Source organism: Setaria italica, chromosome IV (assembly GCF_000263155.2).
Source record: "Setaria italica strain Yugu1 chromosome IV, Setaria_italica_v2.0, whole genome shotgun sequence".
NCBI lineage: Eukaryota > Viridiplantae > Streptophyta > Magnoliopsida > Poales > Poaceae > Setaria > Setaria italica.
This window is the reverse complement of record NC_028453.1, coordinates 7,806,283-7,817,476: the sequence shown is the minus strand read 5'-3', so window position 1 is coordinate 7,817,476 and position 11,194 is coordinate 7,806,283. Positions and strand designations below refer to the sequence as shown.

General features: G+C 42.8%; 1 protein-coding gene across 1 annotated transcript; it reads right to left on the bottom strand.

The window, feature by feature from the left end:
* Positions 1–1,491: 1,491 nt before the first annotated feature.
* On the bottom strand, positions 1,492–5,012 carry LOC101783512 (membrane-anchored ubiquitin-fold protein 3). The gene is made up of 3 exons (XM_004964955.3): positions 4,573–5,012; positions 3,049–3,213; positions 1,492–2,037 (listed from the first exon to the last, which is right to left on the bottom strand). Exons 1-3 carry the CDS (start codon positions 4,703–4,705, stop codon positions 1,982–1,984), a joined length of 354 nt encoding a protein of 117 aa, XP_004965012.1. The 5' UTR covers positions 4,706–5,012; the 3' UTR covers positions 1,492–1,981.
* Positions 5,013–11,194: the final 6,182 nt, after the last annotated feature.

The window sequence follows — 11,194 nt, the reverse complement described above, 5'->3', positions numbered from 1 at the left end:
TGACATCAGCAATGAGGATGAGGACACAGGATGCAAATGCAATGTATGAATATGAAAATAAAGGGAAACCAAAAGTAAAGCCAGCAGCAGGGAAGAATTCCACACCCGGATGTTTGACGTTGAAGCAAAAACTACAGAGCACTGCAAAGCAACCTCTATCGCTACATACACACCAATTGTTATGCTCAGAATTGGCATTAGCAATGAGGATACGGATATCAAATACAGTGTATAAAAATAAAGGAAAATGAAAACTTATGACAACACACAGGGACAAGAGGTCCATAGATTGTTGCTATGTGCACCCTAAAGATTGTACTAGAGGAACGACTTCAACACGTACTACTATACTAACACACAACACACAAGTGAAACTACTTGGCTCGACATGAAACTAATCGGAGACGAGTCCCATACGATCAACAACTAGTCATAGTCACAAAAGAACCCTGACCAGTCATCCACTTGGGCGCGACGACCAAGATGACGCACGGGGTCTTCTATGCCTGAACATTGGGATCGCATGCTGATTCTTCGATCCGTACACGAATTAAACTAAATCACTTTTTAATAGTTATTTTCTTTAACATAATTTCTTCCTCTTGTTACCCACAAGATTGGCCATGCGCCATTACCGATCTGTGTGCATCCCTCATTGGCTCTCCATAGCTACACCATGACCGGCTACTCCTTTGGTTTACCCACAGCCCGTTTGGATACCAGGAGCTAAACTTTAGCCCTGTCACATCGGATGTTCGGATACTAATTAGAAGGACTAAATATAAGCTAATTACAAAACTAATTGCAGAACCCCTAGGCTAAATTGCGAGACGAATCTATTAAGCCTAATTAATCCATCATTAGCGAATGGTTACTGTAGCACCACATTGTCAAATCATGGACTAATTAGGCTTAATAGATTCATCTCGCGATTTAGCTTAGAGGTTATTTAATTAATTTTTTAATTAGTCTAGATTTAATACTCGTTATTAGTGTTCAAACATTCGATGTGACGGGAGCTAAAATTTAGCCCCCTCCTCCCAAACAGCCTCTAAGGGCAGTTTGGTCCACAAAGTTTTTTTTAGGGCAGTTTGGTCCACAAAGTTTTTTTTAGGGCTCAACCCACGCGCTTAGTCCACATAGTTGTAGGGCTCGCAGGGACACCCTATTGATATTGATACACAACCACTGCAACACATGCTCTCCTCTTCGATGCAACACCATCTACTTTACATGCAACCCGCTCCCTTTTTTGGCGCAACACTTACGTTTTCGTTGTCCTCTCTTAGCGACATCTAATTTACTCAAGTAGCACACACACCTTAATCTGTGAAACCTTAGCTCCCCAGCTCTCAAACACTACAAGCAACAGCAAAACAAGGACTAGGTGAGACTAGATGCTTAAACATAACAGACTAACAACTCAAAATTACATGACCAGGAAAAATTACATGGCCTAACAAGATGAGGGTTCAGTCTAGGTCGGAGAAAGATTCAAAATCAATGCCTTCCTTTCCACTTCACAAATATTACTAGTCATTTTTTTCACTTTCATAGGTTCCATGCCAAACCCCAACATTCTTTTCCACTTCTCGACAAGAATTACCAGTCACTTTTTTCTATTACAAAACACATATACGTGACCGAGCTTGATGCAAATGAAAAAGAACGTCTTGACAGGTACTATGCAGCAACTCACTTTTGGTATCACTACGTCTACACATTACACAAAAGCAAACATCGAATTTTCTTGACTCCTGCACACTCGTTTTAGGGTTTTTACCAGGGCCACCCGTGAAATCTCCTCCCTGCACACTCCTTTTACACGATAGCAAACATCAAATTCTCAAGCAGATGTGGCCAGTGGTAATGACATCTCTAGGCTTAGGCTGTGAAGAATAGATGCAAGAATCAATTGTCAAAATGAACATGTGACCCCTGTGGACACGACACCGATATACACATTGGTACTGCACCAGCGTCACAATATTGTACATCCACATCTATTCTGCTTCGGAGAGTTTGACTGTTGCTTCTCTGAAAAAGGGAGAAAATATGTTACGGAACTTTTTAAGCAGAAATATTTCAAAACATATGGCATGAAATTAATACACAATAATGCACTTATACAATGTGTGTATGCATCCTCCAGCAGTACAACATGCATGCCAATGAGGTTGCGTTGTGACAGAACAAAAAAAATAGAGACAAATTAAATAAGTAAGCACAGGGTAAACAAATGAGCCAACATAGCAGCACAGGGTAAACAAATGAGCCAACATAGCAGTTCTGGTACAAGACTGATCAGCAGATACTACGAATGTGTATCATGCACTCATATACTGGACAAAAAACAATTAACAGAAAAAAGGCTCTAGAAACTCATGGTAACATCGTGAGCAATATAGAAGACTGATCAACATATGTAGTTTAGTCAAACTTCTGTTATACCTAACCATCACCCCAGCACCAGACCAGCTCAGCTTTGACTATAGTTTTGACTATGCAAGTTTGAGCATGAGCCTGTTCTGATCAACAAAAGCAGTACATACAAAAATCCTGCTATAAAACTTCATATCACAGCCACAGAGAATGCCACAACTGATAGTGCATTCATGTCCTGGGTAATGAAACAAGTTCTCATTCCCATTAGAGAATGTGGCAAGAAAGCACTAGGAGCAGAAGGAACTAGATTCAATCCAATGTTTAAGCCATGGGTCCCCATAAAGAGTTAAGGGCTGAATATATTTGACTAAAGAACCAACTGAAGTGTATAGAGAGCAGAGAAAATGTCATGACCTAGAATTAATAATGGTGAACAGCATTGATGAAAGTGTGCCCCTAAAATAAATACTGCATTCATGCTATTTTAGGGGTGAGATTGAAAAAAACATAGCACAGTAGGTGCGTTTAACAAATTGTTTATGAAGGATGACAATCGATATTTCAATTCCATTGACAAAATAAATTTTCAAGCCTCTAGAGCGATCAGGTGAGATTATCAAACACATATAGCATTGAGCAAACAAGAGGAAAACTAAGCATTACCACTTTTGTTTGATTGGGGAGGCCGCACAACAACATGCATTGTAATCACACTTCCAGGAACTTCTCCAACTGGGACTCGTGACTCAGCAAGAGTTTTGCTATTCTCCAGTATCCTTCCAGCATTGATGAGCTTCACATCATTGACAGTTTTCGGAACTACTTTATCTGTTAATATACATGAAAAGTAGCACTATCAACAGAGACACAAGATTACTTCACAAAGGTTCTGGAGGACTGAAATGTACCCGAAGTTATGTAAAACATTAATATTTCAAAATACTAATGACAGACAATACAAGGTGACCAAAAGAAGGGTAATTCCCATTTACGGGTAGCTTATCAGTCATCACAAGGAAAACCCAGAAGTATGGTCACTCGTGGTAGCTTAATTTGCATCGTCCACAAAACATGCTCTGATGCCTGATTCAAAACAGAAATGGTTCTTTCCTTATTACTGTGAAACCTTTAACCTGACATTAGTCATCACTCTAAGCTAATAAGGTCTGGAGCTCTCTGCCACCTCTGAATTTCTTCGCCAGTTGCACCCGTTTAGAATGTTTCAGCAAAAATAAACAGGGCCCCAGTTGCACAAAATCAATGTACTAGTATTTACTTGTGGAACTGCCAAACAGATATAGCAGAAAATGATGACATGTGGTCCTGTTCCATGCAGATGCTCAGTCGCACTCCACATTTGCAGTTACAAGCTTAATACAGTCATATCTGTCTGCATAACCAAAAATCATTCTGATGGCTAGTTCTAACGAATGGAACCCTTGGTTATTCAGAACTCAGAGAGAACCACCAAACAACTGATGATCATCTGTAGGCACAGCATGATAAGAAGGCAGGCAGTCTCATTGAGCCACACAATCTCTGGAAATGGTCCTGCCATCACATGTTTGCAGAGAGCCTCAGCATGGCCCTTAAAAATACAGAGATCCAATTTCTAAAAGTACACTCAGAGGTCTAGCAGGTAGCAAAATCCAACCAGGATATAGCACCAAAAACAAAAAATCATATGCCATCCCTTTAGACAAGAAAGTGAAACCCAGGGATGCATACCCTGATGTGATATCCATCCATAACAAGTAAACCCTGACATGAAACGTAGTAGTAGTATTTGCTATTACAGGTAAGGAGGCATGGCTAACAGGCCATCACTTGGACAAGGATCAGAACAACCAACTACCACGCGAACAGAACAAACAGCATTCCTGAGCCCATCCTAGAACCATCACGCAATCCACGCAGCAACATGATCAATCAATTCGGGGTTACAAGCACATCGCAGCACGAAACGGCCCAACTCCTAAATCCCAACACAGCAGTCTGCGCGACATGGGGCTTCCTGTTTCCTGATCAAGAAACGGGCACAGGCAGGGCAGGGCAGCCGAACAAGCAAGCTCCCGAGTCCCGAAACAGGAGGCATCAACGAAGCAGAGCAGAGCTGTATATATACGCGACGCAAGCGCGCACGCCGCGCAGAGAGGGAGAAGAGAGAAAGAGAGAGGGTCTCCTCACCATGCGGCCACCGGGCGAGGACGAACTCCTTGAGCGCGGCGACGGTGGTGTTGGGGTCGTACTTGCTGGGTCCGATGTCGGTGCCGTCAAAGAGCCGGAACTTCACCTCGATCGGCTCCTTCCCGCCGGCCATCTCCCCGGACCGGATCGCGGCCAACCCCCACCAACCCCTCCTGCTGCTGCTGCTAAGATCCCCCAACAGGCTACAGGAACAACCGCCGCGGCAGGAGCAGGGAATCGGCAGAGGAAACCAGGGGAAAAGAAAAAGGCTGCCGGAAATCCGCGCAGGAAGGGCAAGCACCGATGCGGATCCCGCGGAGGATCCGATCTTCTGCCGCGAGAATTGCTTCGTGGGGGGCAAAGCGAGGAGGAGACGGGCGTCTCGAGGCGGAGGAGAGAAAGGGCGAGTGGGATTCGTCGGCGTTTTGACAGATACGCCCTCCGTGATCTCGGTATTTATTACTCTGCAGGGATTCAAGTAGAAGTAGGAAGCTGCCGTCTGCCTGTCTGTATCCGACTGGGAGTCTGTGAGACGTGACTCATTCAGCACGTGGCCCACTAGTGTTTGCTCGAGAGTTAGGCCGCGGGCTACGCCCGTCAGGAAAGACCTCCTCTCCTGACACGGCTCCGGCTTCTAAAAAAAAGTTTCAGTACTGTAAAACAGCTTATAAAAGCGAAGTTTCGGAATAATGTAAGAGACTACCATTCTATAAATACGGCATTCGCGTTAAGATCCTGTTTGATACTAGAGGCTAAACTTTAACCCCTGTCACATCGGATGTTTGATACTAATTAAGAGTATTAAATATAAACTAATTACAAAACTAATTATTCGCGAGACGAATCTATTAAGCCTAATTAGTCCGTGATTTGACAATGTGGTGCTACGGTAACCATTTTACTAATGATGGATTAATTAGGTTTAATAGATTCGTCTCGCGAATTAGCCCAGAGCTTTTACAATTAGTTTTATAACTAGCTCATGTTTAGTCCTTCTAATTTAGCATCCGAACATTCGATGTGATAAGGGCCAAACTTTAGCCCGAGGATCCAAACACACCCTAAGGATTACTCCCCCCATTTCAAATCATAGATCATTTTAGCTTTTCTAAATTTATAGACTATACATTTAGATATATTGTATATCTATGTGCATAGAAAAACTATGAACCTTGAAAATCCAAAATGACTTACAATTTGGGCTGGAGAGAGTACCAGATACTTACCAATTACCATAAACATATACTATTGTTTTGGTAGATATACCCTTCATATGTTTGGTGTTTAATTTTTTTGGCAATTTAGGTAGTAATATGGTATCTCAATACATAACAAGGTTGTTCTTTATCTATTTGAAACTATTTTTCTAGATGTCTCAGGCCTGTTTGATAGAGCTCCATCTGATTCTGATTCTTTGAAAAAAGTGATTCTGTGACTGAAAGTGATTCTCTAGTATAAACTCTTAAAATCAGGATGGAAAATCACTTCACAGAATCAGGATAAGCTACTTTTTTCAGCTCCTAGCCTTTTAGTTCATTTTAGAGAATCACTTCACAAAATCAGCAAAGAATCACTTCTCTCTAAAAAATTATTCAGCAGAGAATCAGTTCTAGAAGCTTTCACAATCAAAACTTCAATATATTAAATAATGCAACAAATCAGTTAAAAGCAATGGACGTCATATAGGTGAATCTTTTAACCACTATTCAAGTGCTATGAGCCTTGACAGTTGGCACCACACCTCATCATCTCACATCCTTTCTCTCAACCCTGTGTCACCATTGTACCATTACTTATCAGCATGGCACTTCCTGAGCAAATTAAGGAAGTTCCAATAAACATGGGAAATTCCAACTAGGTGACTATAAAGATGAAAGTTTTCTATGTTTGTTATATAAAATTTTTAAAAGTTACATTATCTAGAGAGAGGAGAATAGGATGGCAAGAAGTGGAATGACAACACAAGATAACAAAGATGATATGTGGTGCATGGAGGATAGCAATGCACTGAGGGGGAAGGAGTCAAATCCAACAAGATTTCAAGTAATCTTCATACCATACAGCATTTTAGTCTATCTCAGTGCTCACCTTCCTCGTGTTTGTGAAACCCTTTGTTCTCATCCACTAGTTGGTGAGCTAAAAAAAGGTTAGATGAGACCTTCATTCTACTATTCTCCTCCTCTTATCTCTGACAAGTCGAACAGAGCAACCTTCATCACTAGCACCCTAATTGATTTTTTCAGTGAATCACACACATGATGACAGAGATGAAAGATGGCCTAGGTTGGGTTCAGTGGTGAATCACTAGGCGCTAAGTTTTCCTCATCCCGCTGTTTTATCCTTATCATAATACTTGTTGTTTTAGAGTGGCACAAAAAGTTTGAGTGGGACATAAAAAGTTACCTTGAAGTGTAGAACAACAAAAGGAGTAAAAAAAGAAGTGCGAGTACTTTGAACGGGGAACTTTTCTTTGCGTGGAGACCGCATTGAAACGCGTGGGCATGGGCACACGGTTCGTTTCACTGGCATATGGGCCACTTGCGTCAAATTGACTTGCTTGGACAGGAATTTGCAAGGATGGTCCATGCGTCAGCCAGGCAATGCTCACTCCCACGAGGTCGCTGCCTCGAAGGCAAAACTCGCCGCTCTCTGCTCTGCACCTCTACCACCGTCAGCCCAGCCCGCCGCTCGTGCCATTGGAGGGCACACTCTTCGGCCACCACTCGCCTTTCGCCATCTTCGATCCGTTAATTAAGTCTGGCACTCCGACTGCTGGCCCTGCTGCCATCGATGGTGAGGTATAGGAGCAATGGTTAATTGGATGTGGAGAGGGGAAGATAGTGTTCGCACAATGGGTTCTGCGTGCTATGCGGCGCTGGCACTCCTAGAGTCCTAGGCCTAGCACTAGAAATGGAGAATTGGGTGCACCAGCAAGGTGGTTAGGGGTGCGATTGGTTCCCCGCATCACCCCAAAACCGGGCTCCCTGCGTGCGACCTCTGGGTGATTGGTTACCTGGGCTCCCTCCTGGGCCTAGCCCATGGCATGCAGAAGGTGCCCCGGAGCCTGGCTCCCATGGTGCGGCCACATCCATCGTTTCCCCGGAGCCAGGCTCCCAGGATGCGGCGGCGGGTGCGAGGGCAAGCACCCGGCTGGTGAAAGTGCATGCGCGCATGCACGCAGGAAGCTCGAAGGTTACCGCCCCCATTTCGCACCATCCATCGACCATAAATCCTCACCTCTCCCCTTCCCCTTCCCTCTCGCGCACTCTTCTTCTTCCGCCGGCGCCTCGCGGGTGAGAGTTCGCACCCTTCGTCTCCCTTTCCTTTGTGCTTTTTGGATCTGTGAAGGCCTGATCTCCCATCCTCTCCCCTTTTCTTTGGTTCGCAGCCTCAAGTTCTTCATGGATCTGTTGTGCAAGGCAAGTTTTTTCTACACTTGTGTTCGGTTTTCGTCATGTTTGTAACCCTAGGGGATATGAAATCCCACTGATTCGTGAGTTCATCATGTGAAATACGCAGGCCCCTACTGGATCTGAGTTCTTTGCTTGTTCGTAGGTAAGAATCTTGCTTTCTCATTCCGGATCTTGAGTTTTGCTTCACAGTTGTTGTATTTCAATAGGTTCTTGACTAAAACGAGTTCTTCTTTTGTGCAGGATTGCAGATCTGAGTCCTCGCTCCCTCTGGACGCTGCTGATCTATTCGTGGTTGTGACTGAAATGAGGTGCTTCCTGGTGCTTGTGTTGCAGTGAAATAAAGAAACCCTTACCCTTCTTCCCAACCCCTCTGTCGACATCCTATGGTTGCGCATATATGTTTATACGATGGTGTGGATGATTATTATGTGATGGAAATGATGGATGGATTTGTCTTATTCATGGTTGATGGTTCATCTTATTCTGAGCACACTTGTTCATGACAGTGGTGCCTATCTATGCATCTAATCACACTTGTTCATGTGAATGATGCCTTCCTTTGTCTTTAATATTGATCTGAGCATAGTTGTCCATGTCAATGATATCTGTTATATTGATTTGAGCATAGTTGTCAATGTCAATGATTCCTTTATATCGATATGCATGATGTGTGTTTTCCTTGTTATTTATATAGATGGCTCTTGAAGACAAGAGACACATGCTTATTGTTCATGCAGCTGCTCTAGTCACTGCCATGTATGCATTCTTCCTGAATAGGATTAGAATGGGTCAATGCTCATGTCCTCAGATTAGTTATGCCCCAATGAGTGATATGGATGAGGAAAGATAAAAGAACTTGGATAAAATTTATAACTGCAACGACATAGAGTGTGTAAACATGTTTCGCATGAGAAGAGCCCCTTTCTTTAAGCTATGTAATTTGCTTAGGGATAGAACCTTACTTAGAGACACCATACATAGCAGTGTAGAAGAGCAAGTTGCAATATTTCTTCATGTTGTTGGGCATAACCAAAGGTTTTCAGTTATCCACCAAAATTGGAGGTATGCTATTGGTGAACTTAGGCATGATATAATTAAGCCTCCATCAAGTGAGACACCTCTTAAGATCACAAACAGCTCAAGATGGTACCCATATTTTAAGGTAACATAGTAGTAACCCTTTGAAACAAATGCTGCATACTTGAGTGCATATTTTGTAAAAAATACTGTTGGGTTTATGTAGGATTGTGTTGGGGCAATAGATGGCACTCATATCTATGCAAGAGTCCTATCCAAGATGCAATCAGCATTTAGGGGCAGGAAACACTACAGAACTCAAAATGTGCTAGCTGCAGTGGACTTTGTGTTGACGCCGGATTTTGACACGTGTTCTGAATCGGCGTCAAAGAAGGAGAAAGACGGGTCGATGCGGCGGGCTAAAAGCTACAGTTGGAATCGGCCGATTGAAGCTACAGTGTTTCAGCCGATTGGCAAAAGGGGTCGGTAAAGGTTGGCCGATTGGGAGCTAGAGCGGCTTGGCCAGTATGGGCCTAAGGTGGGCTAGAGAAAAGATCAGCTGAAGAAGTTGGCCCGTAGGGATATGATAACCAACTCCGATACGAGTTGTGTTTGTAAATATTTGTTATCATTTAAAATTAGAGATAGATCCTAGTCGGTTAGGAAATCAGTTGTAACAGGCTATAAATAGCCATCTCTAGAGGTTTGTAAAAACAACACATCAATCAATACAACCAATCTACTTTTTCCTCATACTTTACTTTCAAGTCGGTGACTTCGCCAAAATAATTTTTTCTTTCACGAGTTCGTACGGGTTGGCAGGGCTGCATCGACACGATCTTCGGCCGATTCTGTAAGTTCCGTTTACCAAGTAATATCTAAGCTTTAACTTCGGGCGCATCGCTGTTGTTTCGTTTAGATTTATTCACCAGTTATCGATATCAACTAGAATCGTAGGTTCTACCTATTATTTTAGTTTTTATCACCAGTTATCCAGCTTGAGATACGAACTGTCGACTTTTATTGCTTTCGTTCTTTATCATCATACAGCCAATTAGATCTATCCCAAGTGTTGTTTCTCTAGCGTTGTTTAGTTTTCCCTAGTATCTTTTCTTTACAATTGCTACACGGTATCGGCTGTTTTATAGCTGGTCACCTCTAAAGTAAATCGGCCGATTCGCCGACATGCTTTTAAAGACAGATCGGAACTTTAGCCGATCGGAGCCCCTGGAATTTAATATTTTTATTTCCTTGTCAACAGGTCAGATTGACTGGCACGCCGTGCGAACCACACCAGTGCGATAACCCGAACAGGAGTTAAGCAGATTCTCTCGGGTCGTGTGTCCGACGCTGAGGATCATCGGCTGATTTTCAGTGCCAACACTTTGATTTGAAATTCACATATGTGTTGGTTGGCTGGGAGGGTTCTGCACATGCTGCCACCATTCTAGCTGATGCACTAGAGAGGGAGGATGGGTTAAGGGTTCACAAGGTAATGAACTAAATTGGTTACATAAATTAAGTTAGAAACTAAATTACAGTAGGACTAATACCTGTTTGTAATTCTTCTAGGTAAATTCTATCTAGTAGATGTTGGATATGCATGTCGTCCTGGATTCCTCCCTCCTTACAGAGGCACTAGATATCATCTTAATGAGTTTGGTGGTAGAAATTATCCAACCAATCCAAGAGAGTTGTTCAATTTGAGGCATTCAAGTCTGTGTGTTACGGTTGAGAGGGCTTTTGGGGCTTTAAAAAATTGATTCCGCATTATTGACAACAAACATTTTCATCCATTCAAGACACAAGTCAAGTTAGTCCTTGCATGTTGCATTTTACACAATTGGATTCTTGGCATGGTACTGATGAGGTTATTCCTCTTGAGTCCACTTGGGAGCCTAAGACTGGTCATGGCTATGGGGTCCCTATGAATGACAATGCAGCTTGGGCTACTGTTAGAGATGAATGGGCTAATCAAATGTGGGCAAACAGGGGTAATGCTCACATGTAGATGCATGTATTCCACTTTGTATTCTGGACAATGTATGCTACTAAGATTATGCATTGTACAAATTTTTATGGAGCTTATCAGTTTATGTTTCATTTGAGCTGAGGCATTGGACAACTGTGCAATGATGATTTATTCTTTCTGTTTCATTTGAGCTAAGGCATTGGACAAATATGCAATGATG

Bases quoted from the DNA above. Each gene is read 5' to 3' on its own strand.
- LOC101783512 (XM_004964955.3), bottom strand. From the start codon at position 4,705: ATGGCCGGCGGGAAGGAGCCGATCGAGGTGAAGTTCCGGCTCTTTGAC. The intron at 3,214-4,572 runs GTGAGGAGACCC...GTATATTAACAG, and splicing joins CCTCGCCCGGTGGCCGCATG to ATAAAGTAGTTCCGAAAACT. The intron at 2,038-3,048 runs GTAATGCTTAGT...TCCCTTTTTCAG, and splicing joins TCCCCAATCAAACAAAAGTG to AGAAGCAACAGTCAAACTCT.